Below are 17972 nucleotides of genomic sequence, written 5' to 3' on the forward strand. Positions count from 1 at the left end.
AATGTGTGGGGACAGTTCTATCCCAGTTGGTAGATGCTGAGGAAAGAGTGGTGGCTTTTGCTTCGTGGTCACTCAAGGGTGCTGAGGAGCGATATTCTGTAGTTGTGCACGAAGCCTTAGCTTGCATATGGGCAAATCATAATTTCAAGTTTTTCTTGTGGGGGTTCCCATTTGTTATAAAAACAAACCATAGACCCCTAGTACAAATATTTGCTTGCAGACATGTGGAAAATACTATGCGTCAAAAGATGAAAAGAGGGTTTGATGGAATTAACTTTTCGGGTGGAATATTTTCCTGGTTTTAAGAATATTTCGACGGACTCTGTCCACGCTGCCAAATCTGCCGGGTCATTGAGGCTCCCATTATGTGGGTTTAAAAGTCAGCTCTGAGTAAGAGGGAGAGGGAACTAGAGATTTCCAAAGATGTGGTACGGAAGCAAGTGTCAGATTTTATTCTTGAGGGTTAACCTCATATGAAATAAGTCTCTGAAGACGCCAAGACTTTTTGGGATGTGAGAGATGAGTATTGTGAGTGGTGAAGTTTGTCGATGAGACTGATTAGTTCTCCCGTTTGGCATGTGGAGCAGAATTATCACTGTGCAGTTGAGGGGCTTCTAGGAAAGAGCCTTACTAAGGCCAGAGTTAGGGGACTTTATTGGGGGCCTGGCCTCAATAGACAAGTAGAGGACGTTGTGAGAGACTGCTTGCACTGTGCAAGTAGGAATAGCACCAGGATTATTAGGACAGCCCCACTATCTCCAGTAGAGATACCGGATAAGCCTCGGAGCAAACATGGCCCAGACATACTTGGTCCGTTTGAATGACTGTATCCTGGACAGAGATTTGTTCTGGTGTTGGTGGAGTATGCATCCAAATGGGTTGCGGTCAGTTGTGTATCTTTAGTCACCCCGAGGAATGTTTTAGAATTTCGGAAGGATGTGTTTGCCTCTTAGGATATTCCTAAAACAATTGTAACAGACAGTGGAGTCTCACGAAATGTAGGAATTTCTTGCTGATCGATCAATTCTTCACCAATTCTACTCCATCGCATGACCTTATATTCTCCATAAGCAAATGATCTACTGAAGAGAGTGAACCAATTGGTAACGATGTATGTAAAAATTGCTCTAGAAAATAAATTGCCGCAAAGGTGGGTGTTACTTTAATAGCTGTGGGCAATTGTAATGCTCCTAACAGAGTGACAAGCAACTCTCCATTCTGACCTTTGAAGGGGAGAGCGGCAGGATGCAAATTGAACTCACTGTGGCAGAGTTTCAAGAGAGATGTGTGTGGTGACACTGCAAGCACAGGAAAGAGTAGCAAGGAAGATATAAGAAACTTGTCATGGTAAAGATTGTGTGAGAGAAAGAAAGTAGAGTGTAGGGGAGTTAGTTTATGTGAAAAGACCTGTTTGGGCTTCAAATGGTAAGTCAAAGTACATGCAGTAATGGAAATTGCTAAGCTCAGAGGAAATATAGTTGTGAGTATTGAAGAAATGAGGCACGAGTCGCATTTAGCCAAATGTAAACCTTATTCTTTTGAAAAAGCGAAAAGTGTAGAAACTGGGCTGCATTTTCATGAGGGTGTCAATCACTGTGCATCACAACGACAGAAGAGTTCAAAGTTCAGGAAGGATCCACTTTACCTCAGGGACTTTGCCTTGTCGTAGTTTTTGCATCAATTGAGGATGTTTATTGTAATATGCATCAATCTTTAGATTCGTCCTCGTTAGTCTGGTAGAGTGTTATATTAATTGTGTCTTGTTTCCCCTCTCTCCTTCCTTTCTTTCTGTTACTTTGTTGTTTTATTTTCCTTATTTAAGGTTTCTTTGTAGTGAAGCCCATATTAGTGTTATACTCTAAGGGGGAATATGTGTTGTAATCTGTAGCAGGTGTGACCAGCACTAGCTCTTTAATGGTTGTGACATCACTGGAATGCTGGGGACTTAGCAACAGTGGTGAGATGCTCAGCCTGCCCTGTCGCTGGTGCTCTGGACTCGGTGTGGCTGTGCTGGCCACGCGTGGATGGAATATAGACTCAGAGATAGACCTGTCTTCCCGGATCTCCTCATTTGAACACCATCCCTTGGTGTTCCTTTTCAGTGCACGGTGACTGGATGAGTTCACGGTTCACATTGCACATTCTCCAACATTGTAGCACTGCTCATGTAAATTCTCTTCTTTTAGTGTGACCCCCATGAGTGAATGAATGATTGAAATAGAGTTGTAAAGCGCAAAACAGCTGCTCGAAAAAGGAGCGTCCCGGCGCTAGGTGAGAAAGTAAGCCCCAGTGGAGGGGGGGGCATGAGAGGTCCCAGCCAACGTTAGATCTCTCTAAAGAGGTGAGTTGTAAGGCGGCTCTTGAATGAGTTCTCTGAAGTGACACCTTTAATGCGGTCTGGGAAGAGGTTCCAGAGTTTCGGGGCCAACAAAGAGACAGAGCGTCCACCAGCTCTGGACCTTTTGATCTTGGGGCTGCAGATTAGGTAAAGATTGGCTGAACGTAGGGCTCCGCAAGGAAGATATCTTCAGATTTTATCGCAGATACATACACACTGGGTCTTTTGGTTGAGTGACTCAGAAGATTGGTGTCACGGCTTTGAATTCTATTCTTTGCTTGGCAGGAGCCAGAGGAGGCTTTTTAAGCCATTCTGAACTGATTGCCTTTTGGAGACATTCACCTCAGGTCTGGCTGACCCATTCTGGACTCCTTAGAATCTACTAAGCAGTGTTTGAGGAGACCCAGAAGCAGTAGATTGGTGCAGTCAAGCAATTAACACTGTTTTCTTTTACCACAGGTCCTCTAATTGCCTCGTCTGTCTTTTCGTTACGTCCGAAAGTAAGCGAAGATTTGGGCTCCATGGACCATCAGGAAATAGAAATATGGGGCAGTGTCAGCTCTCCCGCAAGTGAGTAGGACAGGCAGAGGAAACCTGTCCATTAATGGATGTATTCAGCAGCTGTATCGTTGTGAACAGAAATGTTGTACATAGGAACACTGTGTCAGTATACAGCACAACTGGGGTACGGTGCGCGATATTTAACCAAGATCAACCGCTTAGACGAGGGTTATATGAGCCTTGTTCTGCTAGTACTATTGGCGAAGACACTCACACATCTAATTACACATCAGTGTCTAATGAAACATACAGACAGGACTTTTACATATTTTGGAAGAATGGGGGAGCCTTTTGTCCTTCTCCTGTGAAGGGATGATATTTCGGGGCTGTTTGGAAGTGCTGGGTGGAGGGTTTGCATGAGTGCTAGGTTGTAGAGTATTCCAGTGTGACGTGTCAAGAAGGTCAAATGACTGAAACCTACAACTCCCAGCGGGAGCTCAGATGCGCAGAGGAGGCGAAGGATAACAGGCTTAGGTTCCATGTCATGGTATATCGCGACCCCAGATAGGTAGCGCATGGCACCTCCTTTAATTGTTTTATGTAACATTGTCAGTGGATTGTATATTGTACTTTTTTGGTGGAGCGCAGGCAAACTGGATGGGTATATAATGAGGTAGGTGTATACGTACGTATATTGTATACATTCTAGTGGCAAAGTTTAAACCTTTGTGGCACTGGGTGAAATAACAGAGGAGGTGGCTCACTGATGGACTATTACTGTGGTCTCGTCGTTTGAGTTCTGGAGAGTAGTTTAGCCCCATAGAATGTGAGATGTGGGCAGATCTTACATCTTTTCAGTACTTGGTATCATGTAGTAGTGTAAGTAATAGTATACAAGAAGAGAGATAGCCCACAACCACCGGCGACAGGAGTCACTACTAAAACTCAGTTTCCCCTTGCAAGAGCGATTCAGTCACACATATGCTTAACGATCACCCCTCAATCACCCTAAAGCCAAATTCAGTACCACAACACTACAGCAAAAATACAAAAGGTTTATTGCAGACTACAGGGAAGGAGGCACGAGAGCGGGACACTCCTTCTTGCCGATACGTACCTCAAACCATCGCTTCCACACACATCACTCGACAAGAGGTCGAGCTATCATGAAGATGCCTAGACAAATCTACTCACACACTCGCTATGGCGAGTCAAATTTTATCAGGGTGAGCTATTTTTAGGGCGTACTAGTCCGTTCTGGCAAGTTGATAAAGAGCAGGTGTTCTGTTCTCTCGCAAATCAATGAGCAATAAAGATGTCTTTAAATCTTGTGTTTTATCTTTTCACATTTGCTCTGTGTTCAGAGACAAAGGTCAAATGTCTGCTTATGTCTTACAATTTGCAGTCAGAGAACGAAAGTTAAACACAACATCCAGGATAAAATAGCAGCAAAGTTCGAGGATTTTCCAAAGTGAACTGTCTGACAAGTGTGCTGTACAAGGAGTGTGAAATGAAGGGCTGTAGGATGTCAGTTTTTTTCTAACACACAGCAATTAAATGCTTAAAAATTTACTGTACAAACATTTCAAAATTTTCTTTAGTAGTTATGAAAGCACTGTTTTTGTAATTTTGTGTGATGAAAAAAAGTGGTGTGTAAATGATAAACTTTTTTGGTGACACCCAATTTCCACAGATTATTGTTTAAACGATACGTAGGTTTATCAGTAAAACTGCATGTTAGTGGGAAAGTTTGTGGCCATTTCAAAGGAAAATGTGCTGTTTGTAAATGACAGTGCGCTACCAAAGCATGCTTTAGTAATACATCTATTAAGAAAGAGATTTGAAACATGAACTGAGAAATATTCCTACGGGTCAAGTACATCACAGTTAGGTCGAGTAGATTATTCAAGTCACCTAACCTTCACAGGTTCCCTAACTAGGGGAGAGGAGTTGGCCTAACAGCTAGGGCGGTCGACCTCAAATCTGGGAACCGGGCTCGAGTCTCGGCAAGGACACGCAACAGCCTGTGATTCTGGGCAAATCACTTAATCTCCCCGTGCCTAACAAAAATGAATGTGTCTTCATGTAACACAACTGGTGCTCGTGTAAAGCGCTCTGATATCCGATACCTTCGGGTCAAGTTCGCGCTTTGTAAAACTCCATTAAAAAAATACCTGCAGGTCTACTAACATTTTTATGATTTTTCGAGGCCTGATTCTTGTGGGCTCTGCATGACCAACAAAGAGTTGTTCTCGCGGACCTCACAAGATATAACATATCTTTCCCTTGAACAAAAACACAATATGTATAGTATGGCACGGAAAAGATCAATAACATGAGAGAAACATAACCCAATAACAGAATACTGCTACAATTATTGTGGACCGAATCCACATACAGAAAAGCCTATACGCATATAGCATTCAACAAGATTATGAGAGTAACGAAAATACAAATAATAGTGAAATAAAAATATACAGAAGCAATTAAAACAAATAAGTGTCACCAAAGAAATAACTAATTGTAATCCTTCATCCAAGCCGGAGGCAATCTATTTTGATTACTTTTCTTTTGTGTGAAAACAGTTACCTACCGCCTTCAGTGACTGGCAAACCTCTTTGGAAACTGTTAGATAAATTCTTACTCCATTTTGGTAAATTAATGTCATCTCTGGTTGCATGAAGACCTAGAAATCTCAGCATTCCTGTCGACTACAAGGCTGGATAGATCTAGTGCAACAACAAATTTGTTCAGCCACTTTCCACCATGCAAACAAACCGCTAGCTAAGAAACTTCAACAACTCTTTTAACTTCTCTGAATTTCGTCTGTGCCTTCTTCACAAATTTTGGATGTTTAATCCTGGATTAATAGCCTATTTTAAAATTTCTAATATGGACACATTCACTCCTGTTGTACCTTACACGTGCCGTCTCCTGCTTGATTCAACCCTATGTCTAATGTTTTTTTCTTCACTATCTGCACATCTCAAAGTGGAACTATTTTTCTTGATCCATTGTGGTTCAACTAAAGTGAAATATTTGAATCCCCTTAGAGCTAAGAAAGGAGAAATACCCTTAATCGAGTGAGGAGTAACATGATAAAAGATCACCACGTCTTGGACTGCTCTACCAACACCTAAGTTATTGGTCAAAGCCAATATAACTGTCACCAGTGAGCCTGTTCATTCTCTCAGCAAGACCATTACTTTGATGGTGATGTAGACCTGTTTGCAAAACCAGTCTTATTGTGGAAATTCACCATTTTATCAGACGTGAACTGCACTCTGCTTCTGTAACTAGATGCCTTGGTAGACCTTCACGCGTAAAAACGTCCTGCAAAAAAACTGATTACTTCAGTGGTATTCGGATGTTTAACAAACTTGACCTCAACCCACTTGGACTTGTAATCAACCAATACCATCTCTATTCTCTTTCCATTGTAGTCAAAAGGTCCCAAGAAGTCTAAAGCAAGTTTGTTCCACACTATTTCAGGTAACTCTATCTGGTAGCATGGGTGGTGATCAAGTTATCAGATGCTTATGTCTTTTTGACACAATTCATAACTCTTAACTATCAACTCTACATCTGAATCCATCCTGGACCACAAGTACATATCCTGCAATCCTTTTGCTCAATGTCATACCTAAATGACCACTTTGTATAAGATCAAGAATCATATTTCTGAGTGAAATTGAAGGAACACATTTCTTACCCCTAAATAAAATTACATTTTCAACGGATAACTCTGGAGCAATTTTAGACAAAGCACTGCAGATAACCCAACATTTTTTCTCTTTAGGCCACCCTTTGAAAATCCAGTGATGTATTTTTTGAAAAACCACATCCTCACAAACAGCTTTTTGCCATTCTTCCTTCGATATACTTGTTAGTAAACTAAAGTCAACTGAAGCAATAATGCATTGTTCATTAACCCCAGAAAACCAGGTGATCATCTTGAATAGGAAATCTGTATCCAAAAAATCATCTCTTCTATAATACAGTTTCGTAGAGAGTCTTGTCAATCTGGCAGTGAGCTTCTCAGAATGTGTTCCAGACCTGTTCAAAATGTTGTGATCATAAATGTTTATGGTCAGTTTGTGACCAGTTTTAATTAAAAAAATAAATGTGTAGCCACAAAAAAGCCCCAAATGTATACAGTGCCCAAGTACAGGCTAACGTTTCCTTTATAATACCTGAGTAGGATTTCTCAGAATCTTTCAAAACACGTGAAGCAAAAGTGATTGTATTTTCTTTCTTGAACACTTTTTGTGTAACCACAGCACCTAAACCTTTATCACCTATATCTACAGTGATAGTGACTGGTAAACCTGGAACATATCTTTGCAAAAGAGGAGCATGTACTAAATTTGCTTTAATTTGTGAAAAAAGTTTCTTGTAGTTTACCCCATGAAAACTATGTTTGTTTAGTAAATGGAAATGGGTTCAGCAATAGTGTCAAAGTTGGGATGAAATTTAGCATAAAACTCGCATAGTCCTATGAAAGACATGACCTGGTCCTCATTATTGCATTGAGGGGGCATCCTCAATGGCTTTAAGTATCCAAAGTTTGGGACTTATTCCTCCAGCACTAACAATATGCCCCAAATACCCCAACTGAATGTCTAAATAAACATTTATCAGGCCTTAGTATCAAACCACTGACTTTCATCCTCTCTAATACCAAACCAAGTCTCTATATGTGTTGTTTCCAATCTCTTCCCACAACCAGAACATCATATGAAACGTTAAAATGGCCTGAACGTCACCCAGCATTCTATCCATGACTCTCTGAAAGACAGCCGCACCTGACCCGAGGCCAAAAGGCATTCTTTAATACTGAAAGACACTATCAGGTGTTACAAAAACTGGGAAGAAGTAGAGAGCACAATTTGATGGTAGGCTGAACGCAGATCTAATCTGCTAAAGATAGTAGCACTATTTAGCTTGACTGAACGTTCCTCAATCTTGGGTAGAGGATGAGCATCAATTCATATGTTACTATTAGCTGTTCTAAGGTCAACACAAATTCGCAACTCATTAATACAATTGGCGAAAGTCCCAAAGACCTATCCATGGGTTCTATCACGTCTTTCTTGTGCAACTGAAGCAAAGATTTGTATAATTCATGTTGTATGCTGAGAGGGATACTCCCCAACTTGTGTTTAACAGAAATTGACCCTTCCTTCAAAGTTGATTTCTAGTTAAAAATTCTTCAATTGGCCTAACTCACCAGTGAATAATTCACTATACTTGCATAGTAAATCATGTACATTTTAAGACATTTGAGTTACAACTTCTTCACTCTCTATGGGACTTAGTGCAAGCGTCTTTGATCATGCACAGATACAACTCACTAAAACTCATAATTTATTTGGACTTTCATGGAAGAAGGACAATTTCAAGCAGTCCCTGATGCAGCCAACCCAAAATATTTTCCCCTTTAAACATGACAATCGCTTCCTGTTATAGAATTGCCTTGAAATAAAAATAGGTACATTAAAGAAAACAATGAGATCAGTCTTAAATCCTTGTAACAGCTCCATTCTTATATAAGGTTGAGGAAGAATTAATTTTTTTCCAACATTTTACATAAGTGTCATCAGTAATAATAGTGACCCTGGCTTCACAATCCACCAGCGAGTTCCCCTCATGATCTCCTAAATAGACAATATGTAAATGATTCCTGAAACATTGAAATCGAAATTGTATTTTAACAGTGAATTTTTAAACCGTGCACAAATATTGTCTTTGAATAATATGGTGTGCACATCACCGATGAGGAAATGTGAAGGAAGAGGAAGCACCTGCAAAGGTGTGTGGGCCACTGAGACATGCAGGACTATCAGTGTTGTTATGTAGAATTCAGTGCGTTGAAGTCTGTTTTGATCTTGCCTTAGATGTACTCCTCACAGCGTTTTAAGAGATTTCTGTGCTCAAGACACATTTTACAGTCGGTTTCTCTTAATTTCAGGGAGAGAAGATGGTGCCAAGTCAAAATGTCAAAAAACCAAGAAAAGCGGTTTCGTTGCCTGTGGTCTGCCACTCGTTGCCACTGTGCAAGCAGGATGCGGTATCCAAGAAAAAAGTGAAGGTAAGTTTATTGCAGACCACAGGCAAAGAGGCACAGCAAGAGCGGGACACTTCTCCTTGCCGCTACATGCCTCAAACTGCCTACTACACATGCGTCACTTGACATGGGCTCAAGACAGCGTGAAGATTGAAAGATTTCCTAGCTTCTGTGAAGGAAAATTTCAATTCTATTAAGAACACGGAGGCGAAGATTATGCTTTTACTTTCTTTACTTTCTCACAGCGCCAAAAACTACATATCCCATGTGAACTATGTAAAACCATAACACGTGATGCCTTTAACCAATCATAATATTCACAAACTGCATCCCGTCCACCAATCATAATGTCCACAACAGTGTATATTAGGGATTCATCTTCCGCTAGTCCTCTTTCTTTGTACGAAAGATAGTTGCAGAATCTCGTCCCCGGAGTGTAGTTGAACCTCATTACTTCTCTTTGTTAGCTGAAAACACAGAACACAATTAACCTGCCGTCCAAATTTGATATTAATCCGATAAGGAACATTTGTGATAGAAATCGCAACAGTTAGGACCTCAGATTAATCAATCTTATAATACTGGTATTTAAGAAAGAATACTTATGATGACGCCAGTCGTGACCTGCTTCCTTAATGGGACGGTTGCACAGTGAAAAAAAAGGGTGGGAAAATCTTTGCCTCCGTGCCCTCAATAGAAGTGAAATGTCCCTTCATGCTAGTTAGGACATTTTTCATTTTATGTCAGGACCCAGATGCTCGATTATGCTTGTTCAAAGCTTACTTACCACCACTGAGGCTAAATGGGAGACCAACTTGAAATCAGAAGACCAGTCTATGCACAAAATGCCCTCCAATCAGACCCCTAGGATGTATGCTTTTTAGTACATTGCACTCATGGCCGAATGAGCCTCAAATAGAGAAATATCTATGCTGGCTTCCAGCATCTCCCATCTTACCCATCTAGCCTTAGTGTGTGAGGACACCGCTAGATGCGATTTTGTCATCGCAATCAACAACTGTTTCCCTCCTCTGGGTCACAACCCCCGAGACACACTCTCATACTCTTGCAAACACCACACCACACACAATTTGGGTGAATCTGGCAATGCATAATACAATACCGACCGCATATTAGTTTTTGTGTGGTTGGAAAAATATAACTTGCTCCGGAGTAAATGACCTACCTGTTAGATCCAAGGCATGGGCACCCAGTGCCCTTTTTGGCAATTTGCTAAAGAGTTGCTTTCTAGAGAGGTCTGCATTGTCCGGCCACATCATAAGTAAAGTCGCACTTTGTTGACGTCCCAGGTCTGGGTGCACCTGGGTTTGGGAGGATTAGCCATCCTGATGCCTTTCATTAATTTGCATTTTAAGGAATTAGAACCAATTGGCTTACCTCCAATTAGAAGGTGTCCGGCCGAAATGGCCGATCTGAAGGAGTATGCTATACCTACCTCGGCCAACGCAGCCAAAAAATGTAAAACATGTACCACGACTGAACCCACGGGATCCAAGTGTTCCACACACCAACTGCTCCAGGCGTACCATGCCGACTTGTATCGTTTATATGAGCCGCTGATGACCAAGCTTGTGCTGAAAATACAGAAGCCGATTTTGAAAGGCCCAGCTTGCACCATTGCCGCCTGATATTCTTCTTGCCATCAAGGTCTGAACTTCCTTGATCATATGATGAATTTCTCTCTCCCACCCCCCCCCCACCCCCCAGTCCCTGTAAGATGTCCTGAAACATTGGAAGGACTACCAGACAATCGATCAACATCTCGCGGAGACGAGGGAACCAGCTTGGGATCGCCACAGCAGTGTCACCAGGATTAACTCTGCTCGCTGATGCCTGGTATGAGTCTCCACCCTGGTAAACATGATGAATGGAGGGACGGTGTAATTCAGCCCTTTGCTTCAATCCTGGAGAAATTCATCTACTGCAAAGGTTTCCGGTCCAGTCTCCAGCTAAAGAACTGGGGAACTTGTGCACACAATCTCGAGGCAAACAGGTCCCTAACTGGAAAGCCCCATCTCTCGCAAAGGAGGTGAAACACCTTAGGATGAAGCCTCCGGTCACTGGAATCCATCAGAAACCACGAATACCAGTCCACCACTGTGCTTCTGGTGCTTGGGAAATGAATTGCTCACACCGAAATCTGCTTGTCCAAGCAGTAGTGCCAAAAGTCCTTGGCTATCTCCTCCTTAGTCTTCCATCTCGTGCCCCCCAGCTTGTTTACTTTCTGTACCGATGAGATGCTGTTCATTCTCAAAGAGACAGAACACCTCACTCGATCCTTCACCATGCTGTGAATCATGAAGGAACCTACTAGTAGCTAAAGGTATTTGATATGTAGGCTCAGTTCCTCCTGAGACCAGTGTGCCCCTGTTGAGATGTTCCAGCAACTGGCACCCGAGCCCTAGCGGCTGGTGTCTGTTTTTTTCACCACATCCAGAGCTGATCTGAAAATCGCCTGGCCGTTCCATCCCTGCATGTGGTTCAACCACAAAACCATCTCTGTTCTGGTGGTCTCTGTTAAGGCTACCTCATCCTAGTAAGATACTCCCCTTTGGAGGTGATAGCACTTCAACAGTTGCATTACCCATTAGTGCGACGGACCAGGAAAAATGGCTTTGATCGAGGAAAAAAAAAGCCTTACTATCCTGGCCAGTTGGTGCAGGGAGATGCGATTGGGTGATGGAAAGGCTCTCAACTCCTTCTGGATCACCTGGATGTTGGTCATGGGGAGCTCCAGGGTCACTGCTAGTGAATCAATAGTGAAACTGAGGAGGTCCATCCTTTGCTTCGGTATCAAATCTGACTTGGAGATGTTCCTAATGAAATCCAAGTCCTCCAACAAATGGACAGCCATCTGGGCTTTATGCATGAGTGTATTTCTGTCCTGAGCCATGAGAATCATACCGTCCAAGTAAATTACCAACCTGCAGCCCAGTGATCTCTGCCAGGCCACTGCTGGTTTAAGGAGCTTTGGGACGCACCAAGGGCAGGACGACAGATCAAAGAAAAGGACCTTAAACTCCCATATTTGGGATCTCCAAAGGAACTGAAGAAACCTCCTATGCGGTGGCGAGATGGGGATTTCCGGATAAGCATCTTTCAAATCCAGTCTGGCCAGCCAGTCCCTGTGTCTGAGGAGCTCCCTTAGAGGATGGATACCCTCCATCTCGAAGTGACGTACACTAACCAATTGTTGAATTCTTGCAGATTGATCACTGGCTGCCCCCTCTGTCCTTCTGCACATGGCTGGGTCTAATCTGAAGTGGCATGTGGGCGAAAGAATGATGGGTTGGAAACCACGGGCCAGATGTACAACCCGTTTTTGCATGCGCAAATGGGTTTGCGACCCGTTTGCGCATGCAAAAACCTCATGGGCCATGTACAAAGCCTATTTAGCGAGTTGCAAATTATTTGCGACTCGCTAAATAGGATTTGCAACTCACTATTAGGAAGGGGCGTTCCCTTCATAATAGTGACCGCAAAGCCATGTACCAATGTTTTGCAACCGCAATTGCGGTCGCAAAACACTTGCAAATTACCACCCTCCTTCAAGAGGGTGGTATTGGAGTCGCAAATGGGAAGGGGTCCCCAGGGGACCCCTTCCCCTGTGTGACAGGCTCTAAAAATATTTTTTAGGGCAGGCAGCTGTCCCAGGGACCACTACCAGCCCTTAAAAAATTAAAAAAGAAAACTTTCATTTTTTTTTTTTTAAATGCATCCTGTTTTCCTTTAAGTTAAACGGGCTGCATTAAAAAAAAAAGCTGCTTATTTAAAAGCAGTCCCGGACATGGTGGTCTGCCTAGCCCAGCAGGCCACCATTCCTGGGAGGGCCTGTCATTCCCAATGGGGTCGCAAATTGAGAGAGGCTCATTAATATTCATGAGCCTGACAATTTGCGAACTCATTGGGAATCACAAACAGTATTAAACACACTGTTGTACATGACAAATAGCGTCTCGCAAATGCGATGCGATTTGCAAGACGCTATTTGCCAGGTCGTACATTTGGCCTCAAGTGATTGCCGTGGTACTTGCACATATTCTACCATCACCCTTTGTATGTTTGTTTGGTATTTTTAGCCAGTGTCTTTCCCGGACGTTCACTCTGCCCTAAAGATCACACCTTTACTTGTCCAAAGAGTGAACTTCTCTTTCCGACACTATTGTATTCTGATATTTTAAATGTAATCAATTCACTGGTGTTTTTTCCTCTGCCTGTGGACCGGGCAGTTTCTAGCTGTTTTATCTCCCGCTTCAGCCGGGCTTATTAGCTACAAATTGATGTTAATACACTATGCTGCTTGGAAATACATTGTCCTTGCATCACCACTTTGAACACTTCCCATATTGTTGCCATGTTATCCACTGAAACTTTATTATTTTCACGATTTCTTTACTATTGTCATCTCTGAACAGTTTTTCTAACAGCGCCCTTGGAGACAGTCTGCACAAGGTTTTATTGCCCAGCAATCCTGGCATTGCTAACGCGAAAAGAATTGGGGAACGATCTGACAGTGTTTTAGCGAGGTGCTCAACCTGACCTTTCCAGGTGCTCACATCACAAGTAAGACCCCATGAGTTCAATCTAGACCACATGTTGTACCCTCTCTTAATGCAAGGTGTCTCTTCCTCCAAACATCTAGTAAGTCATGATCTGAAAGGATTTCCCGCATGGTTATGGCAGCCGATGTAGCATGCCTGTGAGCTGCAGGGGATCTGCTAAACTGTGAATTAAGCACAATAATAAAATCACCAACCCATATAAGGGTATTTTGGGATAATTAAAGTGTCAGCTGCAGATGTTATAAAAAAAATTGAGGGTTGTCCAGTGGCGGAGCAAGGGTAGGGTGAGGGGAGCAACACCCTCCCCTGGTCTTACGTGTGCCCACCGCGGCAAAGGCAGGGACCGCCACGGGCAATAAAGTGGCTAGCTACGCCACTGGGGTTGTCCACAGCTGGACCATAAACATTAACTGGTATATGATGCTTACTGCCCAGGGAGCCCTTCACTATGACATATCTACATTGGGTCTAGGTCTGAGTGGAGCAGATGGAGAGGCACCTCTTGTAATTTTTTTTTTTTAAACAGATTTCATTGAGGTTTTTCTGATATCAGCTGGGTATACTGATACCACTCTTGTATATGGTGTGCCATGATAACCACCAATAAACAGGGCAGCACTGCCCGTCTTCATTAACATAACATTCCCTCCCCGATGCATCACTTCCTATGTAATATTGGGCTGTGCTAGCAGTGAGTGGGTTGGTATCTTTAGGCCTCGGGTTCCTGGGGGTGCTCACTTCTGTGCCCAGAGCCGCCCTGGTCTGGTTTCATGAAGGGTCAGAATCTGGGCGGGGCTCTAGTTGTAATTGCCCAGGTCGTTGTGGGGATCTCGTGGGAGAGCTCGCCGGTGTGTCCAGGTCTGGATTAGTCAGGCAGTCCACCACTGCTTCCCAAGCTCGGACGCCCTGTATTTTGCCCATGCCCCAGCTGTGCGTCTCATAGAAAAATTCTTCTCTCGCACTCCGCCCACTTGATCAGTTCTGCCCCAGTCGCGGGCTCCTTGCTGCCTTCCAGCTTAGAGCTATCTCACATTTGACAAGGATATATGTTAAGTCCTGAACCTCCCTACTACCTTGAATGAATTAATGAATGACCGGCATTTATAGAGCACACAGCTACTCCCTCCGGAGTGTCCTGGTGCTAACAGTTTACAAGTGCCTGCCCTGCAGGGGGTTTAGTTCAGTTTTCAGCTGTTTTTTAAAGTGGGAGAGAACTGCTAATGCTCTCAGAGCTGCCGGCAGTTTTTTCCAGATGTGGGCTCCGAGGAAGCCAAACGATCTACCTCCTCTGTGTGCCAGACGTGTTTTGGGGATACAAGCCAGGTCGGCGGAGGACGATCTGAGTGTCCTGGTAGGTGCGTAATAGCAGACTCGCTTACTAAGGTAGGCAGCGCCTGTGTCATGGAAGGCTTTGAAGAAAATAACCACGGCCTTAAATGTAATCCTTTCCCTCACTGGGAGCCAGATGGGGGGGTTCATATGTGATCTGGGTTTCGGTTTAAGACTCGCTCTTGCTGCTGAATTTTGCACTACCTGGAGGAGTTGGAGAAGGTAGTCTGGCAGTCCCAGATAGAGGACATTAGCATAGTCCAGTCTGGACATGATCAGTGCCTGAACCACTGTCCTCCTGGAATCCAGGGGGAGAGGTGGCAGAAATGTCTTCATCATCCGCAGTACTCCAAAACAGGTTCCCTCTAGGGCTTGAACCTGGGACCGCATTGAGAGCTCATTATCGATGTAGATACCCGGGTTTTTAACTGTTGATTGGGCAGTGCTGGGGTGGGAGATATCTGCGGGCCACCACCGACTCCAATTGCCCTCCACTGGGTGTCCATGGAATACGATCTCGGTTTTGTCGGGGTTGCACTTGAGCTGGTTCAGCTTCAACCATTTAAAGACCTTGGTGAGGCAAGACCTAATTGCATCTCAATTGAAATCATCCCCTTTCTTGCATTTAAAAATCAGCTGAGTATCGTCAGCATAAGGGACTATTTTAACACCCTGTGCCTCTGCTAATGATGCTAGCGGTGACATGTACAGGTGGAGCAGAGTTGGACTTTGTGAGGAGCCCTGCGAGACTTCAACCCCCATGTTTGGTATAGGGGCTGAACACTGGGGGGGGGGGGTCCAGATAACATGTTCCCTGTCATCCAGAAAGGATGTAATCCATGCCAATGCTTTCCCTTGGCCTTGGTCTGGTGGGGAAACCAGCCCAGGAGGCAGTGTCTTGGGGTGGCTGTATGACATTACAACACATGCCTTTACCCCGCATGCCATTACAACACAATCTTTTACCCCGACTTGTTGTCAGGGGTGCGCTGGAGTTTGGAATAGTATAATTTACTATTCCAATTCCAGTCTTTGCAACAGTAGGGAAGGTGTTGGAGTTAAATCCAACACCTTATACCCCCTACGGCAAGCCATTTTCATTGTAATGGCATGCGTTGTAATGCATGCGGTGTAACGGTTGTTTCCCCCTGGGCTGCGCAGAACCTCCCTCCCAATGCACTACTCGGTGGTTTGTATGACTCCCTCCCAAAAAGTGTGAATTACGGGACATCCCCAGAATATATGGAAGATGGAAGCCATTACTTCTTCACATCTGGGACAGGCCGCGTCCAGCATCCAGAAGTGCCTGCCTATCCGTTCAGGCATCATATATGATCTATGTAACACATAGTAATTTATCAGTTTAAAACGCACATTTCTAGAGACCTTTGGAATCCGTTCCATTATCTTATCTGAATCCTTCGGGTCAATAGGGATGCCCAGGTCCTCCTCCCATCTAGTTCTCAGCGCATGTAGGGGGAGCTGTTGGTCTGTCCGTATCGCTCTATAGAGACAAGAAACTGTTCCAATGGTACACGCTGAAAGCGCTATGTACTGGCAGCTCTGAGATAAAGTGGGTTCTATGGTTCCCCCTCCCAAATGTTTCCGTATCGCTGAGGTGAGCACCCTATGAAGGACGAAATGCCCTTGGGTAAGTCAAACTCCGCCCTGAACTCCTCGAACGGGAGCATCTCTGAGTCCCTATACAGGTCCCACGCCTTCGTTGCCCCAGCCTTCACCATAGAGATAGCGCCTGCCAGTCGCCTCCGTGTGGAAGGGCATTTAGGAAGTCTAGCGGCATCTTCATGGAGGATGGGATGTTAGTGTGCATTCTTTGTAATCCCCTGTTCCAGCACCTTGCCAGAGTGCGGAGTTTAGTGGAGTCATCATGGCCAGAGCGCCGCACTAGTAGGCGAACCCAAAGGAGACTGCAAGGCCTCCTTCTGTGGTGGGGAGTTGCATTGTGGCCAGCGCCACTCTCTGGCGTTCCGACCCTAAAATAAACTCCGTAGTCAGGGTTTTGAGCTCTCTAAACTGCATCCCTGGGATCCACATAGGAAGTGTGGTGAAAAAATAGAGGAGACAGGGTAGGGTCACCATCTGTAAGAGGGCTAATCTCCCCATCACCTAAAGCAGAAGTGTCTTCCAAAAAGTCATGGAGGCCCTCAGGAAACCAACCACGCCCTCACCGACCAAGGCCACACAATAGCGCTCATCCTCCTGGACCTTTCAGCAGCCTTCAACACCATCTCCCACCGCACACATCCTCCTGGACCTTTCAGCAGCCTTCAACACCATCTACCACCGCACACTAGCCGCCAAACTACACGATGCAAGCATCCGGCGAACAGCCTTAGACTGGATTCGATCTTTCCTCTAAGGCAGAACACAAAAAATAAGACTCCCGCCTTTCCTTTCTGAACCCACAGAGATCAGATGTGGAGTACCCCAAGTATCCTCCATCAGCCCCACGCTCTTCAACATCTACATGGCCTCCCTCGTATCCATCATCAGAAAACATGGACTCAACATAGTATCATACGCTGATGACACCGAGCTCATCCTGTCCCTCACTAAGGAACCCGACATCACCAAGCACAGCTTCCAAGAAGGGATGAAAGACGTCGAGACCTGGATGAGCAGCAGCTGCCTGAAGCTCAACTCAGAGAAAACAGAAGACCTCATCCTCAGCTCCACCCCCTCCGCATGGGACAACACCTGGTGGCCCCCTGCCCTTGGAAACCCACCCACCCCTACAGACCACGCTCGCAACCACGGCATGATACTCAACTCTTCACTCAGCATGAACCGCCAGATCAACGCTGTGTCCTCCACTTGCTTCAACACCCTCCACATACTTCGCAAGAATTTCAAATGGATCCCCCACGACTCCAGGAGGACCGTCACCCACGCAGTCATCACCAGCAGACTGGACTACAGAAATGCCCTCTACGCCGGAATCAACAAAAAACTCCCCTGCAAACTCCTGACCGTTCACAATGCCGCAGCCCGCCTGATTTTCGACATCCCACGACATGACCACATCACCCACCCAACACCTCCCCAACCTTCACTGGCGCCCTGTCGAAAGAAGAATAACCTTCAAACTGCTCACACACGCTAGAAAGCCCTCCATAACTCTGGACCCCAATAC

At 44.6% G+C, this 17972-nt stretch overlaps 1 protein-coding gene across 5 annotated transcripts in view; it reads left to right on the forward strand.

Annotated features, from left to right (window-relative positions):
* The window catches only part of LOC146813463 (uncharacterized), a 106282-nt gene that overhangs the window by 5313 nt on the left and 82997 nt on the right, over positions 1 to 17972 (forward strand). For all 5 annotated transcript variants that reach the window (XM_085620226.1, XM_085620229.1, XM_085620227.1 and 2 more), the window contains 2 exons: positions 2798 to 2908; positions 8811 to 8930. In XM_085620226.1, coding sequence (XP_085476352.1) covers positions 2798 to 2908; positions 8811 to 8930 — 231 coding nt within the window. The remainder of the gene's footprint in view (positions 1 to 2797; positions 2909 to 8810; positions 8931 to 17972) is intronic.

Source organism: Triturus cristatus, chromosome 7 (assembly GCF_964204655.1).
Source record: "Triturus cristatus chromosome 7, aTriCri1.1, whole genome shotgun sequence".
Lineage (NCBI taxonomy): Eukaryota > Metazoa > Chordata > Amphibia > Caudata > Salamandridae > Triturus > Triturus cristatus.